At 38.0% G+C, this 21,580-nt stretch overlaps 1 protein-coding gene across 2 annotated transcripts in view; it reads left to right on the top strand.

Annotated features, from left to right (window-relative positions):
* LOC137277704 (furin-like protease kpc-1) overlaps positions 1-21,580 on the top strand; it is a 201,887-nt gene that overhangs the window by 119,657 nt on the left and 60,650 nt on the right. For both annotated transcript variants that reach the window (XM_067809584.1, XM_067809583.1), the window contains exon 4: positions 7,167-7,295. In XM_067809584.1, coding sequence (XP_067665685.1) covers positions 7,167-7,295 — 129 coding nt within the window. The remainder of the gene's footprint in view (positions 1-7,166; positions 7,296-21,580) is intronic.

The following is a 21,580-nucleotide window of genomic DNA, read 5'->3' as shown; positions in this document are numbered from 1 at the left end:
GAAGTGCTGGAACACTACCTCTGAATGTATGAAACACTGTACCCCTCCTCGTGATGTAAATGAGTTGTCAAGATTGAATTTGGGCGGACTCAATTGAGAGTTGCCACTACATGAAGAGCACAACTGACTGGCAAACACGAGCACGTACGCTATTACGCTAAAACCTACTCCCTCTGTGACACACTGCATAATAAAAATATTGATTGGACGAAGCCGTTTGCTTTGTAGATGACCTCTGATGGGCCTTGGCCAATCATCTGTATTCCTGAGGCACTTGGTACACTAGGAGCCAAGTCGATATGCAAAACCAGCAACGACCATGGCTAGATTATAGGCTGTGAAGCAAACACTGTAGATGGGAGAAAAATAATTTGGCGGAACAGAATATCTGAAATATATGTGGTAGATGTGTGCTGGCAGCATCAGTGCAGTGACTGGAGTCAAGTCAAGTTTTGAATCTTTAATGTGCTAATACAGATGAAGTAAACTAGGAGCAAGGAAATAACCTTTTTTGTAGAATTATTTGAATTACTTTGAATTGTTACTCTGTATGTGAATAGAACCCCTCATTTGGGAGATAGTATTGTGTTTGTAGGTTCCAAAGTCAAGGGACCAGTGAAAGTCCCGGGGTAGAACAGGCCTTCAGCAACCCAAGCTTGCCATAAAAGGCAACTATGCTTGTCGTAAGAGGCGACTAACGGGATTGGGTGGTCAGGCTTGCTGACTTGGTTCCCAAAAGCGCAGATCGATGCTCATGTTGTTGGTCACTGGATTGTCTGGTCCAGACTCGATTATTTACAGACCACCGTCATATAGCTGGAATATTGCTGAGTGCGGCGTAAAACTAAACTCACTCACTTACTCACTCCAAAGTCAAGGACAACAGTGTAATCGAATGAAGAATTGATTTCAGTAGCTTTGAATAAGGTGGTATTTCCTCAGGATCAGGCATCAGAATCAGTATTTAGAGTCAGGCATCAATGAGTGTCATCACAACTAAGGTATCAGTCATGACAGATAGTCATCATAGGCAGTTTTGATAGATATTAATTAGAATCTGGTATCAGAATCATCAGACCTAGGCAGTCATCAGGATCAGTCATGAGAATCAGTCACCATAGACAATTATCACAATCAGTTATCATAGGCAGTCAACAGGATCAGTCATCAGAATCAGTCACCATAGACTATTATCACAATCAGTTATCATGGGCAGTCAACAGGATCAGGGATCAGCATCGGTCATCACATGCAGTCATCATAGGGAGTAATTATTACTGGACAATTGTGAGAGTTAGTGATCTGTGGTTGCTATCTTTGCAGGAGAACAGCAGCTAAAGTCTATTGCTTTTCTTCTGTGACAGGACCGTTTCTATTAACATGAGCTTGAACTCATCTTAGCTACCATATTTCCCATTGATTGTATGATCCAAAGGAAAAATTGTTGAGTTTCCAGAAGTATGGGGTCTGGATTTGGGGCTGAAAGTTATACTACAAGTATTCATACATTCTGTTAGTTTTGTGGGGAGTAATTCCAATGTTTTTTGATGCACAATGGCTGCCTAGACAAGTAGAGTAATATAACATACACACTACAATGGAAAACAAACACCAGCTGTGTCTATATGCACAGATGCCCAAGACAAAACATGGGTGTTTTGTTTATGATAAGAGAAGTTAATATGAACTCTTACAACCTGGCTGCTATTGACCATTAGGTGTATAATGTTCAATATCTCCCGTACATAACGGGTACACACAACCATTACACATTGGTGCATTGATCTCGGCAGCAATATTCTGTACTTGTTTACAGAAGAGGAAACAACAATTGCATGGAAACGTTTCCCTTTGTAGCCGTAATCGCTAGCTCTTGTTGGGCCAGTTTCCTCTTCATGTCTGCTAAACATTACCAGTATTCAAAGATGCTAATTGAATCAATGGCTAGACAGACCCCTAAGTGAAAATTAGATTAGCATAGACTAATTGTTATATCTGCATGACTGATAGTAGCTGTTTGTTATTGAAACAGGAGTAACTGAGTCAGGCAGACAAGCTTCTGGGTTATTTCTTGTATGAATTTAATAATTGCTAGGTTGAATAGGAGATACGAGCTGTGCAATGATTGCTTTGGTATTACATGGCTTTCTGTTGAATAGCATGGGAAACTTGAATATGAAGAATGTTTATGTTTTACATAGATTCTGTCCTGCTGTCATGGGTTTGGTTAGTTGGAAAAATGGTGAAGGGCATGAGCTATTAAGTACCCTCATGTAGACACATTAATAACAATGAGAGGATACTAGTATTGGAGATGTATAGAATTGCTGGATACATTCCAGGAGGACTGGAAGAAGCAGATAAACTACCTGCACTTCTCCTATATTAGCAAGGGACTTCACGTTAGTTTCATGAGCAGACAGGGTAGTGATAAGCAAGGTTGACTCTTGAAGAGTTCTTTAGGTTTGATATCTCTGATATCCAGGGACACGATAACCTAGTTTAGTACAGTCTTCAGCATGCAAAACTAATTATGAAGACTAGGATAGTTTCGCATTGTCACCAGTCGTCAGTAACAAGTGCTTACAGTTTTGAGGAGTTTGAGGCGAGTGACAAGATGAAATTGTTTTAACATTGGGATTTAACAGAACTGTCCATGAAGTCTAATGCTGGCAGTCTGTACATCTGTGATATGTGGCTATGTTGATTGTGTGGTCAGAATGGTTGATGTGTTAGGCATTCTGTGGATTGGTGATCAGTGATCAAGTGATTTTGTGCCATCCACATAGTGTGAATTAATCATTGTGGCATTGAAACACCTGAAATATTGGGGCATAAGGACACCTGCAGTTTTGGTGCATCATGACACCTGCAGCATTATGACATCATGGAACCTGCAAAATAAAGACCTCATTGCACCTGAAATGTTTGGGACACCATGACACCTGCAATGTTGGGGCATCTTGACACCTGAAGTATTTGGGCATCGTGACACCTGCAATATTGGTGCTTGATACCAATAATGTGGGGTCAGAGTGGCAAAGTCACTAAGCCTGAGGACCCAGTCTTTTTTGGATCAGATGCCAAGGATACTGGTGACCCAGTCCTCCAAGAATCCCCACGGGAAGATTCAGATAAAATGCTCCTTAAGCAGATGAAAGATACTCATAAACGCTGGTGTGCAATTTAAAGTCAGACTCTCCACTTTTTGCAGAAGAGATTAAGTAAGTCCCCAGATGAAGGTCCAATAAGTAGCCCAAAGCGTTGTGACAAGCACTGAAGAGGTTCTTCTCTAATAATCTTATTCTTTTCCACAACTTAAATGTAGACATGCACATGAAACATTTTTCTTTGACAAGTATGACATTATCAATAGGAGTATTTTTGAGGACAAATGTTGCTCTGGACTATAGGCATATTATCACTGATGTCCAAGATCCCCATGTAGCAGGAGATATTGATTGACTGCAGTTGTTGCAACTCTATCACAATCTTCCAGGAATATCCAGAAGGAGACTGGAGATCATACTGCTTGCTAGATATGTATTTGTACAGGTCAGTCTGACATCAAGAATTACATATTGATTTGAACATGTCTGTATAACTAATGAATACAGTGTATGTATTTACATGGATGTCAAGTGGGAAAAGGAACTCGATTTTTCCATAGCATATGAGTAATTATAAGTTGTCCTGTTTCTTGACTGAGCTCTTGACACTATTTAATGTGAAGCTGAATGTGTACGATAGTAATTATATAACAATAGGCTTGCACTGGAGTTTTCACTGATTGCTGTTTGAATGTATTTGTAAATCAGAAGCAAATAGTTATGAAACTTCCTCTGATGATATGTTGGTTTCAGCATTTCTTGATTGTGTTTGTAGCATTTTTAAAAATGAGTCCATATCAAGTGACTGAGGCTGGTCAGTTTTATTCATAGGGAAGTTTTTCTGATTGGCATATTTTTTTGTTCAAAAGTATGTTGACCTGAAGGTTTGTAGTATTGGCTCAAAAATACTTGTCTTGTGTGGTTTGATTCTCTGTCACTTTGACATGTCCCAAAATAATGAAATAGATATGGCATGAAAATAATGCAGATGTCTTCTCAAAAATAGGACTTTTGTTTTTGTCCCAGTCTGATATTGTATGTTCAAAAACCCCTCCTTCAAGGCACCCAGGGACAGTGGGGTAGCCTGTTCAATAAGGGTTTGAAATTAACACTTGATGTAGCAAATTTGCTATTTAAAATCATATTTTGCTACCTGAAAGGAAAAAACAGTAGCAACGACCTGCTACCTGGTGTATTAAATTTAGTCACACTCATCTTCACACAGGCCTACTTGGTGTATTTTGGCATATTTTGTATGATTGTGTATCATTAAATATTATTATACCCCAACAAAGCAGATTGTACACCAACAGAGTTATATTCGTCAAAAAATAGTTTCATTTTACACTGTAGTTCAACTTTTTGCATTAACCATTATTGAGAATGTCCTTGTCTGTTGTTCCAGTATTGTTTATCAATGCTATCGTTGTGCATATTCAGGTCCCTCTGATATGTTCTGAATGCTTATGAATGGCAACAGCATGGCTGACCGAGCCATTGACATCACTGATGAGGAGCAAGTCCAACATACATCCAGAATATCATGGAGGGGAGGGCTACTTGGAATTTCACTTTTCACACTTGAAGCCTTGATAGATCCCGCAAGACAGCAAGAGGCAAGATGCTCGGTGTCTTTCCTATTAAGATGAAGCATTTAAAGTGTGCCAAGCTGTGTGTTTTTTGCCATCACACTACCGAGCCAATACGAGGCACGTGTGTACATCACCTACTGTGCAGTTGCCTGCACTAGACAGGCTTGCGAATTAACTTGTCATGTCGGATTTTGATCTGCTTCATAAAGTTCCTGGTGCAACTGTTTGGCAAGGAATATTACTTTAAACAGCGACTTGTCAAGTGTAATTGAATGAGATCATTGTATATCCGGCATACAATGCAGTACAGCATGCCTCTGTTGCAAACTGGGAGCCACTTGATTAACTTGTTTAGTGAGGAATTACCAAATATCAAATTTTTTAGTAATTAATTGAAAGAAGGGTTACTTTGGAGAATAGTTTTCTTTTCAGATGATTGTCAGTCAGGAAATTGAATGAAAAAGTTAAGATCTGAATCTTGTTTTTGTTGATTGCTTCAAGTTCTAGCCTGAGATGTATTCATTTATTTGACATGCTATTCACAAAAACATAGTTTGCTGAGTATGCTATGGACAGTTGAAGGTACATCAAAGAAAACAGAATGAACAGAGTAGAAGAAATTTCAGGGCGTTACCATGTTCAAAATACTTGTTACATCATAGCTGCAAGTTCTAGTAAAAGTTAGTGTGGCGAATTAATCTTAAGGATTTAGTGCAACATGTCAATTAGGGTTTTTTTTGTAAGTAAATGTATTACAAATATGGAGAATAACAGGAGAGGTTAGTACTATCTGCATTTGTCTTCCAGGTGTTTCATAAGAAGCCTTGTGTAATTCAGAATTATGTATAGCTTTTTTGGTTTAAAAAAATAATGAAATTGTGAAATTTCCTGAAAATAAACCCCAGGGGAAGACTACATGCTCGAGGAACTCTATCAATATGTATTTTACAATTGATGAAATATATTGATCAACCTGTGTAGCTGAGTCAAACAGGACGTACCATGACCTCCAGTGACCTTTGAAGTATCTCCAAGGAGCTGTTGGTGTCACAGACAGATGTTAAATTATGTTACAGTCATCTGTGTGCCACTGATTGGCATTGTCATGTAATTATCCTTCTCACTAAACAGAGGTTCCACAGTCTCCAGAGGGGCCTGTGAGATGATTGGTGCTTGTGTAACTACCACGATGTGCCTTCATGCTTGGTGGAAGCATGGCATTTGTCTTCATCTTCAAAGTATCTGTGATAGGAATGGGAGTTGTTAGAGGAGCAGTCCTCCGCACCTCACATCCATAACCATTCATTTCTGATGAGGAGGATAATGATTGAATCATAGTAATTAATATCTGTGGACATCCTGGGTGTGTGGATCCGTATTTGTTTGATTGTCACACCATAGAGCCTTTCTACATTTCCCCTTGTTTTTCAAAACTGAGGCATTTGGACACATATGCTCATGATATAGTCAGAATTACACAGTTGACAAAAATATCTCTTATTAATGTTTTATGGTGTTTTTTTTTTCACTTTTACTTTTTGCGATATTACATCAGTACTACTGAGTATACATTACACATCCAGGAATCTCCCTCAGCATCTAGATAACATGTCCTTATCTTAATAACTGTGTGAACAATTATTGTAGGGTATCACTGGTGTATAAATATCATATTGTCTTAATAATGTAATTATGGTAGACTAAACATTTATGAATCTTCTTCTTAATCTGTTGTTGAAGTACAAGTCACTTTGGTAAATCTATAACCTTAGTAACCCAAAACAACATAGACTTGGTAAAGAAATTTGAACTGACACTTGCCACAATCTTGGATCTGGACGTTGACTGTGAAGAGGTCCAGATAGATACCTACCCACAAACACATCATGTGTGGAAAACAAGGCACCGAATACAATATTCCATGTATATGACAAGCAGTATGTAAAAAGTCGCATCTGGGTCATATGATGAAGAGCTGACATGATAGCTTCATTGTTGGGACACCGTGACATTCATCTATCAGGGGTTATGGGGAAGCCCAATGGGTAAAATGGTCACTTATCACACCAAAGACAAAGGTTTGATTCTCCTAATGGGTTCAATGTGTAAAGCCTTTTTTGGGTGTTCCCTTCTGTGATATTGCTTGAATATAGCTACAAATGCCATACAACTAAGCTCACTCACTCACTCATCCAGTTAGTAACGACTAACCATCCAATTTTGACAGTCACCTCTTAAGGCAAACAGAAGTTGTTTATGACAAATTGTGAAGATCTCTCTGGACCAATGGAAGAAATGAGCTACCTGTTTCACCATATATTTTCATTTTGTACAGAAATAAGATCCTTTCACATGAACATTAGGGTTTGCAGTGATTGCCCTCAGTGTTATTTTAAATAATTTCTTTTTTCAGTATTCTTTGTTTACATGTTCATGGTAATTGTGACATTATTTTTTGTTACAGAACAGAGGTGCTGGCTTGGATATGAATGTCCGAAAAGCATGGGACTATGGGTTCACAGGGAAAGGTGTAACAGTTACAATATTGGATGATGGAATTGAAAAGGATCACCCTGATCTGAAAGTCAATTATGTAAGTATTATGTTTTCTGTGTATGTGATTGAGAAAAGAGACCTCCTGTTACTGTGTTGGAGTAAACACCATATTCTGGATACAGCTGCTTCTCTGTTGCATACGTTTAGTTCAAGGGTTATGCAAAACGTGATGTGCCTGAATTCATTTTCAGGGAGACATCAATCCCTCGCTCATGGATTCCACCAAAGTGATATATGTTATACATACATGTAGTAGAAGTCAAAGCAGGGAATTGCAGTGATGCCCGAAGTTTGTCCCCTGTTGCCTAGAGTGAGTGAGGTCATAGGTGTTAACTTGTCATGTATATTTACATAACCTAGGTTAACATCTCTTGCCTTAGGGGTGGTGGGGTAGCCTGGTTGTTAAGGCTTTTGCTCGTCATGCCAAAGACCCTGGTTCGAATCCGCACATGGGTCGAATGTGTGAAGCCCATTTCTGATGTTTCCAACCATGATGTTGCTGAAATACTGCTAAAAAAGGCCGTAAACCAAACCCTGTCAGTCTTTGGCTTTACTCATGTATATATGATGTAACCACTGGGGTAGGCTAGAGGTTAAAGCATTTGCTTGTCTCACTAAAGACCAGGGTTCAATGCCGCATATGGATTCATTGTGTGAAACCAATTTCTTGAAGCACTTGGCGTGGAATTGCTGGAATGTTGCTAAAAGCTTCGTAAAACCACTCACATTCACTCATATATGTGACAAAAATGATGCAGTTACCTGCTTTAACTACTACTACATGTTCCCATGATGTTGACCTGCCTCTGCATGTGTTTGTTACATGTGCCCAAGGTTTCAGGATATGTTGATCTTTTGCAAACACCTGGTGTCATCACTTTTTGACAGTAATTCATGAACACATGCACATGATGCAGTCTGAATTGTAGTAACAGGTCTGATTTCAGCAGAGATATTGTCTATGTTGTCTGGCTTTGAACAGGGTTTTGAAGCCTGAAAAAAATGATGGTATTTCAGCAACATTGTAAGTCTTTGTTTTCAGACACTGATTGTGCGAGTATCAGTCTGTTCAAGGTCACTGAAGACTTTATTTCATTTCTGTATCTTGGGATATGATATATAATTATGTGCAACTACTTGAGATATATATAGACATTAGGTCTGAGGATGGCTCTTTGGAGCAGTACTCCTCACAACATGAGAATACTGTGGAGAACTTCACTCATCTATTCCACAATCATCTTATTGTGCTTGGATGATGTTGCAGTGGTCCAATAATATTGTCATCAACAAAATGTCTGACACACATTAATCATGGTGAGGCATGGTCCTGTGCTTTGAGCTTCAGTCACAAATCAGTTAAGCAATGTTGAGCTCGAGAGTCCATGTATGGGTGACTGTGTTTGGCATCTTGACTCCTGAGAGTTTCATGGACTTCATGTGGATGCATCTGGTCTCACTTTCGGCAAGTGAGTTTGTTCGAAACTGCCCCTGTTCGCCCAACAGAAAATGGGTACCTGGAGGGATAAGCGTGACCATAACCTTCTAATGTCTAACAGGCAGCCTGGGTTATCCAGGGAGATAATATTGTGTTGTTTCTGTACACTTTGTGGAGTGTGGGGTATTTCATGGTAAAAGTACCCTCATTGTTATTATCATTAATTTGCATGTTGTAAGTACTATTTTATATAACAGTTATTTAAAAACCAAATTGTCTTTTCCGTTTTTACTCATTAGAAAACAAGTAAAAAAAGAAGTGGGCATGTAAACCATCTCAATTTTCTTTACTTATCAATGACAGCACAAAAATATTTTCGAAACCATTTTTCTTTGGAAAAAACATCAAACCATCAAGGAACTGAAAGTTTTTGCAGACAGTGCTTGTTTTTCTTTGAGCAAGCTGTCGAAAACATTGCTCTTTTTTTCTTCCAATATATGCATCTAAATCTGTTTTTACCATATGATAGCTGTCCTAAATGACAAATTTGTAAGCCAAGGGTCTGTTTAAATGTTTGATAAGAACAGGCATCTGTCAGCACTATGTGTGTGCTTTTCAGCACATTTTTTTGTCCTGTACAATGCTTTAGCTCCTGTAAGTTACTGGGTTTCGAGGTTGATTGTTTGTTTTGCTTGTTGCATATCTCATTGTGTTTATCTGCCCTGGAATATAAGGACATTTTCCATTTCCCTGATCATGTCAAAGACTTGTCAGTTTATTCAACATATTAGAGTGTAATGGTTCCACAGAAGACTAATGCTGCACCATTTGACTTCAGAATTGTATACAATTTCAGCTCTTTTCCTCATGTGAGTGTGTAGAAAATGAATACATTGTGTAAAAGTATCATCTATTGTTAACACTAATTTGATATCGTCTCAAGTTTTACAATTTTGTGTTCTGAATGTTATTTTTTTACCAGAAAATGACATTTAACATAACAGCCTGTCTTTCTTGGAGGTTTTTGGTCTTTGCTCACCTGTTATTAAGAACATCATGAAATTTAGGTAAATGTTAGTAGTGCCCTGTAGCTTTTCTCTACTGTCATGGAGAAGATTATTTTCAGATGAACCACAACTAGAATAGTAGATTACGTAAAGATATTGTCAGAAATATCTCCACATACAAGACACATCAGATCCTTCATAAACCAACCTTTAAGGGCAATGAAATTTGTTCTTGTCTCTTCCTGAACCTGAGATCAAAGATCATGTATTAAAGCGCCTGTGGCAAGTAGCACAGCCATGTGCAGGAGATGCTGCTGCTGGTTGTAAGGAAAGGGGGTTGGACTGCAGGAGAGGGGATCAGGGAAAGATCGAGAACTGCGCTTTGAGGTAGAGACACACAGCTGGGAAGTGTCAGTCACAAAATGCAAACATTTATTTGCACATGTAGTGAGGAGCTTGTTTCCATTGCACTTGTGAGTGGTGAAGCACTTGTAGATGCTGTGGGCTGTATCCCTGCCAACTGGCAGTGTTCATGCTTTTTGATATGTTTGTAAGAACATCTGTCATAGGCTCTGACTAGGAACGTAGTGGAGGAGATACACTTATGCAAACCAAAGACCAACCCAAATCAGTTCATTGTAACATTTTGGTTTAAAAAAACAAGAAACTCAAATTTGTTGTTTTCATGAAATGAACTTCATGATTCAAGTCAGCTGTAGGCAAATCAAGGTGCATGTGTTTAAGCTATAATACAGAAAAAAGGTAGAGCGGTAAATAAATAAATAAATAAATAAATAAATAAATAAATAAATAAATAAATAAATAAATAAATAAATAAATAAATAAATAAATAAATAAATAAATAATCATGTGACTGAGGTGTATATATATATATATAGGTATCTTACATATATATCATATGTCATAACACTAGAGTGTGATGATAATGCATGTAGATAGCATAGATGTAAATATAAATGTTGTGCTCAAGATTATGTTTTAATTTAATAGGTCTTTAGACCTAGTAAATGAATCCAAAAATTACTTTTCTATACATCTTTAAGGAATGTGTAAAACAATACCAAACAGTTAATTGTGTTTGAAAAGACAACCAGAAAAGTAATGGCTTTGGTTTATGGCACAGCCATTCTTTATTGTCTTGGAACTTAATGCTAATGGTGGTTTCCTGTTTTCCGTGACAGTCTGACAAGGGAATGTTATACAACCAATTTTGTTTTCCATCTCCTTGGGATGAACTGGTGATTAGACATAATGTATGTACAGGAAACATGTCACTTCGCTCTGTGTTTTAGCAAGGAACAATGCCAGCTTCTGCTGGAAAAACACTGACATTATTTTTCTCCATATTTAAGTTATTTCCTGCATTGAAGATATGCCATGATGGCACAACACAAATGTTACGTTCAGACATTATCTTTGTTTCACAAACATTTTAGATATATTTTTTTCAAACACTTAGAACAAGATATAATTGGACATGGCAGTATTTTGGAATAATTACAGTTTAATGTCTGTTTCTGCATCTAATGCACTTAAACCTCGGTGGAAATGATTGACGAAGACACTGTGGCAAGGTGAGAGGATGCATTATTCCCTGTAACAGTTTTAAACATCTGTGAAGAAGAAAGCTCTGTGTCATGTCAATAAGAGACTTGAATATAAATACAGACTTCAAAATGGTTGTACATTACAATGAGCAGCTATATACATTCTTTCTAAATTTTTTTCTTTTCAAAATACTTTGATGGCCATGTTTTGATCATGATCAAACAAAGCAAGTACACATTATTCATCTGGTATTGTGTTCTTGTTGATTGGGTTTGGATCTTTATCTTCATTGCATTGCCTCCATACTCGAAAGTTTAGATTTATTTATCTGAGAAATTACTTGATTTTACAGAAAGGTCCCGTTTATGATTGTCTATTCTGTATAATTGCTCATCAACTTTGTCAAGTTTCAAGGAGAAACAAGAACTAAAGGTCATCCTCTGTGCTGCTCATTAGGAATTGTTCCATGGATGTCAGCTTCAGAACCATTTGTGGGCCAGTCAGCTGCTCTTGCAATGCTAATGAACACTCTACCCTGGACTTGGCAGAAGAGAGAGAGTCGATCCCTTTTAACCTTTATTTCACATTTACGTAACTCTCTCAAAGGATGCTCTTTCTGTGCTAATGCCTGATTTGCAATGCAATTCTTATTCGTTTCCTGAAGGTTTTGTTCCTTGGTCTGTATATATGGGTGTTTCAAATTCAACTATTTACAAATATTCAACCATTTACAAAACCCAAGTAAACTTTGCCATTTAACTGAAAGAAACAAAGGATATATCAATCTGGTAAATTCACGAGTGCCAGCTTCCCAACTGCACAATTATCTGATGAGAATATTTCAGATTTTAGTAACAGTTGGACAGAGTGAGTTGCCTGTGGGTATTGTACCCCTCTGTCACAGAGAAAGAAAATTGAAAAAAACTAACACTTTTTTCACTCATAGGATTCAGTCATTGAAAAAGAAAAATGTCATAAGCACACACATATACTAATGAACTTGAGAACAAATTGCTCTAAACAGTGTTCACTCCACATGTCTTAACAAGTCTCTCAGCAATGGGTCATCAATATCAGGATATCCGTTATTCAGTTTTTGATATGAACTGTGATGAACCATGTTTATTGGTCTGCTTGTTATCTGAGAAATATCATAATGTGGACACCAAGAATAGGCTTCAGAACATTCAGGGATGACACATGCATGACACAACTAAAAGGACAGACTGATACTTAGTCTCTGGATATATGTAATTTTGATTGTAACAAATAGATCCATTTAAACTGAAAGGGATATGCAAGGAGATCTAGAGATTCCTGAACATGGGGAAATCTAGATTTGCTTCATTTAGGGTTTTTGCATTGCAGGGAGGACTAGGCTAAAGGGAAAATAATATGCTTCAGGGACTGTGAGACTAATAAAAGGACAGAATGACTTCCTTTGAGTGACATCGGGAACATGGGTATGCTCTCATCTCTCTATGTTTGTAGGATCATAACTGGAAAACAGATCCTTCTTATCTTCTGTGGCATATAAAACCAATGTTTAATGTAGCTTATCAGTTACAGGTGTTGTATGCTTGGCTGACACTTCCAATGCAGTCATGACTTTCTTTCTGTTGTGACTTTCTCAAATATGACAAGAATTTTAGTGATGCCAACCTTCAGACGGTTGTACAGCTCCGTAGCAGAAGCAGTTTCGGCTTCAGTTTGGTTCCAACTTTGATAATTTTGGTATTTATGATCTTTCAACAGTTATTCCATGATGTTGATCTTACTCATGCCAACAATGAACACCTTGTTACGTCTTTATTGTACATCGGTAAAATGTGGATATATCAACTGTTCTTGTCTCATATTGATCTGTCCATCTTTTCCTGTGACGCATATTAGAGATTATTGTAAGAAGGTTTAGGTAGCAGGCAGTCTAGGATGTTTGACCTTCTACCAAAGTTTTGTATTCAATAAGAATACATTTTGTTGACATCCAGATAAATGGGGAAGTCATTCAATTTTAGAGCTTCATCTGACTTTCTCCAAGTTGTTTTCTGAAGTAATGGACACGAGTACTTCCCAAATGTACGTATCTGTGGGGGTTCTTGGTTTGTTAGTCTTCCAAACCCTGAAGACTAAAACATTCTGTTTCATGTCTTGCACAATTTTGCAATACTACATTGCCATAGCCTCAGGCATTATTCTGTTCCCTTATGTGGATTCTTTGTTTTGTGTGTAGATGTATATTTTTACTTGAGATTACTCTATTTCTGGACTAACTGTGCTGTGTTTATGAGAGACATGGTGAAGCTGGGACCTGTTTCACAAAACTCTCGTGGCCTAAGATCTCGAAAGTTTTCTCGTAGCCATTCTACCCCCTATACTGTAACACAGGAGCTATGGATGCTGCGAGAAAAGTTACGAGATCTTAGGCTTACGAGAGTTTCGTGAAACGGGCCCCAGGATTGAAACTAACAGATCACTCTTGAAGTTCCTCATGTTTGTCATACTGTGTGATAAAGATAGGGGTAGACTCAGTTGCTGGGGTAGCCTAGTGGTTAAAAGGTTGGCTCACCACTCTTAAGACCAGGGTTCGAATCCTTGCATGGGTCCATATATATATGAAGCCTGTTTCTGGTGTTCCTTGATGTGATGTTGTTGGAATATTGCTATAAGCAACATAAACCAAACTCAATCAATCAGTGACTCAATTAATTCTGATTAGGTTGATGTGGGGTACCTGGTATATTGCTAGCTCTTAAAGAATATTTTCTTGAGCATTTACTTATTTATTAAGTCTGAAACATTTTTCCATTGTTTATTGGATCTGTTATAGTTAGTTTTATGGACACTGATGCCAGAACTAGTGACATCCTTTCCAAAAATGCTAATCACCTACAGCTCAACACATGATGGTATCAAGACCTTAAACCATAACCTTCTTCTAATGACCTAGATTTGGGCAATGAATTGATATTAATCATACAATGTGTGAACTGAGGCTGGAGCTCTCGCTGTATGGTCAGTAATGACTGACTGTGTTAATACAAGGGCCTTGTCAATATTGGGGTGCTGCAGAGCTATAACCCTGACCTGGTTCGTAATACACCTGACAGATTGCGTGGTTCAGACCCTGCCTTAATACCATGGCCAAGATTTTATATTGCATATTTTCCTGTTAGAGTTGGCCAAACATGCTGACTTTGTCATAGTGTAAATGGCAGATTGTTATAACCAGTGGTTAAAGTGGCTACACCATGGGGTAATAATATTTCAGGAGCTCCAGGAATTATGCTTCTCTCTTATCTGTTTTTTTTCAGACATGGTTTTGAAAATAATATATAGCTAATGATTGATATTATTTGATTGCTAAAAGTGGAGTAAAACCATACATACTCACTAAGTCCACAACTTACCTCTACTGTTGGTTCTTGAGCATGAAACAAGAATAAGAAAGTTTTTAAGCTAGACGTATTAATAAATGATTAATTTATTTATAATGCTGTGATAAATAACTGACTTTTTAAAATTTGCTTCATGGCAATAACATGACTCCTTTATGCCATTTCTATTTATACTGTTTTCTTCTTCTTACATTAAGGACCGACTATTTGTTAGTTAGGGTGGGACCTGGAAGAAGAGGACAAGTGTTCTTCTTTGTTTATTCTCTTGCATCCAGTTATACTAATATAAAAATTCTTTTTAAAAAAGAAATCTTGGTAGGTTCATTGTCTGGTTTTCTTTCTGACTATAATATTTGCTGTTTCAAACAACAAAACACAACCCTCAAGAATATCACGTGGCGGTTCCCTTTCATCCACTTGCTAGGCCGTCTTGTTGTATTGATTCCAGCAAGAGATATACCAGAAGCCATCCAGGCTTGCCAATATTCACCATTTCCCCATGTCCATTTGAAAGTGGAGGATTTCCTTTGTTTCAGCCCCACAAACATGGAAACAGCATTCTTATATTATCATTAAAGTGCTCTTTGCTTTCTCATCTCTAAGGTCCTTAAAAGCACATATATAAGCCATAAAAACATGGAATGTACATCTAGTTCTCTTGATGAGAGGCTGGTTTAACAGTGTAGCTAATTGCACCAGTGAAGCTTGAAAGCAAATCGCCATACAGATATTCTCTACAACCTTTAATTTATTGGTAGTCTAATGAATATGAAATTCACTCTCTGCCATGTACAAATTATCCATAAGATGGTTGATTTAGAACTTATATTTGGGAGTTATTGGTATATGTTATGAACTTATCAGTTTCATTGTTGATATCATGTGTCATGTTCAGTATCAAGTGAGATTTTAGGAATGATATTTATTGCATGATGAGATTGTTCATACCAAGCGACCAATTATCATTTATTCCCCTTTAAGCTTAAGTAGGACTTGAGAGGTAATTTTGTGTCAACTTTAGAGGTACAGTATCTTTCATGGTTGATTTGAGACCGAAAATATTGGACATTTTCTCACAGTTTGTCAAGAGTAAATTGGATATGATTCTCGGGCGAGTTAATCAGTACCCTAAATACTGAGCTGTCCTTGCTCATACATGGAAAGCTGTATTTTGTATGGCCTAATCGCCACGTTGATGTAGTTCATTGCTGGTATCCTAGGACATAGTCCACACTCTCTCCCAGCTTGTGGTTCCAAAGTAATTGAAGCAAGAGGAGATGGTGTATCTGGCTTTTATCATTTAGGTTTTACAATATATCTAAAAACCATCCATTATATTATTTCATGAAACGTCAAAAGGGGATCTGCCTCATGGTGCCTTATACTCATAAATACACATGCACAACCTCTCCTGCTATTAAAATGACATGTAGTAGCTTCTTTGTGATGTCTCAGCTGGGATATTTAATATCTTTGGAAAGATTTCTGGTGGAACATTGTGAGTTGTGTTTCAAGTCAAACAAAACTAGACACAGTTTCTGGAAACTACATCCTGAGTATGTTGACACGTGTCTGTAACAGACATAGAATAAACATGTTCTATCAAGTATGGTACTGATGTGGCACAGCCAGATCTGGGGGTAAAGAGTTGCTCCCCCTCCTTTCCCCCTCCCTCTCCCCCTCCCCAAACAAAGCTGCTATATATTGGGGTACAAATTCAGTGTGTCAGTATGTTGAGCCACTCCTGGATGTTTAATCACCTTGTTGAGATCGGTGATGATGGCAGGGCCCTATTGGATAGTGTTGACTTTTTGGAAGGTAGTAAGTAATGATGCTGGGTAGCATATGTTTTACCCAGTCGGTCTGGCCTTGGAGAAACATAAATATCGGAAGAGGAAGCGTGTAGTAAACAGAAGTATTTCTGTGATCCTTGTGGAGAAGACATTAGGGAAAATTGCTCACCACTCACTACCTAATGGGTTAACTCTAGGCCAGTTCATCCCTGGAAAGTTAGGGGTCAGGTTTCTGTAGGCTTAAATGGCCTTATTGGATTATTGTGATGCTGTATGTCTCCTAAAAACATGGAAACAGAACATTTTTTCCTTTCTGTTCAAACAAGAATTTATGCATCTTCAAACCAATGGAAGGCTTTTCATGCATTTGAGCACAACCCCTCTCGAAAGTTGTGGCATTTTATCTTTGCTTTCTCTCATGAGATTAAAAAAGAACCTAACCTTGTGCTTGAGTAATATGATTCTTGTGTTATCACGGAGATATTTCTGAAGTTGTTTTTTGGTCGACTTCAGCTATCGCTGCATGGTTTGTTCACAGGCTGTTTCATCATCATTCACACCTGAGATGGAGGCTGTATCAGGGGGAGGTAACTTCAGGAATAGATTCACAATACCACTGTTCAAGTCATCCTGCTACCAGTATTTTTAAAAAGTTAGGTCTGTTAACATTTTATGAACAGTAAGCTACATACTGATGAATTTCTTCTAAATTACAGCAATATTAAAGGTTGTTTTAGCAGCAATGCACACTTTTATTCTCCCACTAATCTAAAAATTCTGAAGGTAATACTACTTCAGTGATACTGCATACAAACATGAAAAAGGGTCTGAATGTACAACTAGCTGTGAATACAAATTAATACTTGCATGGTGAAAGTTCCTTAATAAAGAGACAGGGGTAGAATAGGCCTTCAGCAACCCATGCTTGCCATGAAAGGTGACTATAAGAGTCGTAAGAGGCAACTATCTGGATCAGGTGGTCAAGCTTGCTGACTAGGTTCACACATGTCATCGGTTCCCAGTTGTTCAGTTCAATGCTGTTGATCACGGGATCGTCTAGTCCAGAATGGATTATTTACAGACTGCCATCACATGGTTGGAATATTGCTGGGTGCAGCCAGCATGAAAATAAACTCATTCCTTGTTAAACATCATGTTACACATACACCTGTTATTTCATAAATGAACCACAAGCATCTTTCTATGCTATGAATATCAAAGGGAAAGAGTGTATAATCCATATATACAACACTAGAACACAACCTGTCCTCCAGTGTTCACTGCTCACAACATTACAAACTAAGTGAATGTGATTATATTTGCTGACAAATCTAGGTGACCAAGTATTGATGATAGCAATGGATATAGCTTGTATGAAACCAATTTGTTTCCACATCAATAATGTGAAAGTGAGCACACAACTTGCATTGATCATTTTCCAGTGTTGCAATTTTATCCTTGACCTCTTCAGTGATACAAGGTCGAAGGTTAATGCGGCTTGTACATGGGAAATACATCAGTAAAAACTATACTAGAGACAAACTTGGCAGTCAAGCATGAGCAGAATGTTCCAGAGGGAAATTCACCACCATTTGTCAGCTATATACTTCATTGTGCTTCCTGACTGCAAATCACTATTTGTCTCATCACCAAATTACCCACAGTTTGTCAGCAGTCGTTATGAGGAAGCCCTACCTTTGCCCTTGCTGTTAAGCATCAATATTTGAAATACGCGATTCGGAACCGTGTTTAAATGGCACAAGTGAAATTCCAATATTTGAAATGGGGGAGCTGGAACTCCAATATTTGGGATGTTAGAAACCAAATTCCTTGGTAACCATTTTGGCACTCTGATTATTGATTTGGTGCTTTTCTGGCGGCCATGGCAGAATTACAAATCATTACTAGGCCATTTCATACAAACATTCCCCCAGAGTGTAGCACAGTCCTTCTAACATTGTTTACTCATTGTACAGTTGTATGAAGTCTTGTATGATGACTAATGGTGGCATCCTTACTCAAGTCATGCGGTGCCTCTTTCACTGTACCATGCGTCTTCACCTTTATTGTTTCGGGATGGAAACTGTCACAATCTCTCACTTCACTGCAGCTGATAAACTTCCTCTGCCCTACAGTGTATTACTGAAGAATTCAGATGTCAAACATGATTTGCATTTCTTGTTAAGAATAACATATGACCTTGACATAGACAGATCCTCCAAATTGGAAAGGGAATGGGAAACGGGAACTTTTGGGAGTAATTGATTTTCTGCCTGATGGAGTTAACTAAAACATGTACAGCATGTGCATGAAAATGTTATGAATATGCAACCATCTCCTATCAATACGAATTGCTAAAACAAAACATGTACAAGATTGTTGAAAGCTGTGTAGAAGAACCTCATGGGTAAAGAAATGGAAGTTTGGTTCCAGGATTGAGGCAGAGCATTTCAACAGTATCTGATGACTAACAATATGTATCAGATTAGCATTAGTGCTATGAAAGAATATTTAATTTTGATTCAAACCTTCTTATTTGCGATAGAATAAGGAGAACACAAAAATGAAAGTACAAGTGTTTCTTTACTTCCAGACTGCGTACATGGTGTAGTGGTTAGACTGTCTGCCTAGAGAGAGGGAGGTTCGATCCCCAGCCATGTCATGCCAAAAGACGTTAAAATGTGGTAGTTGTTGGTCACCTCACCTCACCTCCTTTACTTTCCTGAGTATTCCTAGATTTTCACCCAAAATTCAAGCAAGAAGTCTTATGAAGAATCCATGTTTCCTTATTTGTTTTTACCTCTATAAACATGTGTATGATAGCTTGTGTGTATCTTTCTGCATTACCTTCTTTTCATAAACACCCAAGAATCCAACAGATTTAATGTTCTCCAACAGAAAATATTCGGTAAAAGCTGGTGCAAGAAGATCATAAATCATTCCACTTGATTGTGTCTTCTTGTTATGCATTTACAAATTTTCTACGTTGTAGCAGATGCACTCTGCCTATTTTCTGCACTTTCAGTATCCAGGATTTTACATCTAGTAAATTGCTATTTCTGCTGAAGGTTCCCTCATGTCTACAGTGTGTGGAGCCCATTCTTGGTGTCCACACCATGACACTCCTGATGAAGTAACAGGTCATCAGTCCATCTTTCTCACAGATATGAGAGATGTTAGACATGGACCAAACTGTTGGTGAAAAAGGTGGAAGTATAAAGAGGAGAATTTGGATATAAAGTTCACCTTCATCGTGACAGAATCAGTGAAAACGTAATGATTTTGAATTTTTTTTCATGATGATACATGCTTTGCTGGGTGTACCTGTGTGAGGACTTCTGAGATGGGTTAACATAGTTACTGCCCACGACCTCATCTGATAGCTGATGCAACTGACGTTAGTGAGCACCCTTAGCAGTGCCATTAAGATTTGCTCAAAACAGAATTAGATATTTCATGTGGTTCACTGATAAAGAAGCTCCACAGGTTGCTGCAAATGGTGGAGGCAAGGTCTGGTGTCTGTAGGGCTGTCTGAGCATTCTGCCCTGATTCCAATCACCCACTCTGTTACCCAACAAAGACAAAAGTTGTACTGAGGAATAAATCAGGAATAACAACCATTCAAGTACATAGCATGCCCGCATAAGCTGAACAGGGTTCATGATGTCCCATTCAGGTGTTACTATTCACAACTACTGAGGTGCTTGCTGGACAGAGTTATTTCCCTGGTTCAATTAAGATTTGCCCTATTTTAATCCATGAATTGTTAGATTGCATTGTTCATTTCATGAAAGTTGTATACACGAGTGAAAAGCCTCAATTTGGGGTTTTCATCTAACATCGTGTGATATGCCTTGAGACAAACTCACTCACTCACTCACTGGACGCCTTTTCATTGTAGTCTGTTTTTCTATTATGAGTTTTTTCCCTGTAAAGTATGTTAATTTCTGAGGTTAGTCGTTAGTCCTTTGAAGTCACTGTGCATGAGTATGTGAATAGTTTCCAATTTTAGCAAGCCAGTCATGCTAACTATGCCTGAATGTTATAAAGTCCACAAAATATTTCATTAGCCTGAAATGTGTATTATAACTTAACAAAGAGGAGAAAGTGATATATTTATGAAATTACCCCAGGATGCATGTATAAATCAGTCACATGCACGCTGATGTCACTGAATTGTCCACATCTCACTTCAAAATGACAGTCATGATGACCTGCCATAGTTCAGCTTTATCTTCAGTCATTTCCTCCTTTACAAATATTAATTGGGGACAGAGTTTGGTACTAGACGAGGTTCACTTCAGCGTTCAATCATGTACAGGGTTGGAAGTTCAAAATAATTGAGGCTGTGATGATACAAAATGTTAGTCATTTCCCTTCATAGGTTTTCCTCTGACCCCAATTACCATTCAAGTATCAAGTTTTCACATTGACCATGGACCCCCTAAACATGAGACCCACTCATTAAGCTGTCGGAAAATGTCAGAAAGTGACATGTCATCAAGCAAGGTACTCATTTGAGCTTCCAGTCATTAGTTGATGTCTCCTCATAGCATGGCATTCACAGTGTCACTGACAGATCCATTCAGTGAAGCAAATAGGGCACATTAAGTAGCTCTGGTTGCTTGTTGTTAGCTTGTATCCACAAGTACAACAGTACCTGTGTGATACACCAATACTTGCATACAACTATACTGGAAGACCAATACTCTATACAACAGTGCTGCTACCTGTATGTACTGATATGCAAGTACTTGCATGTAACTATACTAGTATACTGATACCCATATACAACATTTCTGATACCTGTATGTACTGATACACCAATATTTGCATACAACTATACTACTGTACCAATACTTGTATACAATAGTATTGTGCCTGTGTTTATCATTGCACCAATACTAGTACACACCAGTACACCAATAATGATATGTACATATACACCAGTAAACTAAGCACCAATACGTGTATACACTGGTACAAGTAGCATTATCTTACCTCACATATAAATGTTGTTTGTTTCTAACTATTTCTGTTCACCCAGCAGTAGAGGGGTACCTGGTTGGATGAAATTGTGAAAAAACTGTTGGAATTCTAGACCTCACAGACAGCTT

The sequence above is a fragment of the Haliotis asinina genome, chromosome 3, assembly GCF_037392515.1.
Source record: "Haliotis asinina isolate JCU_RB_2024 chromosome 3, JCU_Hal_asi_v2, whole genome shotgun sequence".
NCBI classification, from domain to species: domain Eukaryota; kingdom Metazoa; phylum Mollusca; class Gastropoda; order Lepetellida; family Haliotidae; genus Haliotis; species Haliotis asinina.
The sequence above is the reverse complement of the archived record's forward strand: the minus strand, read 5'-3'. Positions and strand labels throughout refer to the sequence as shown.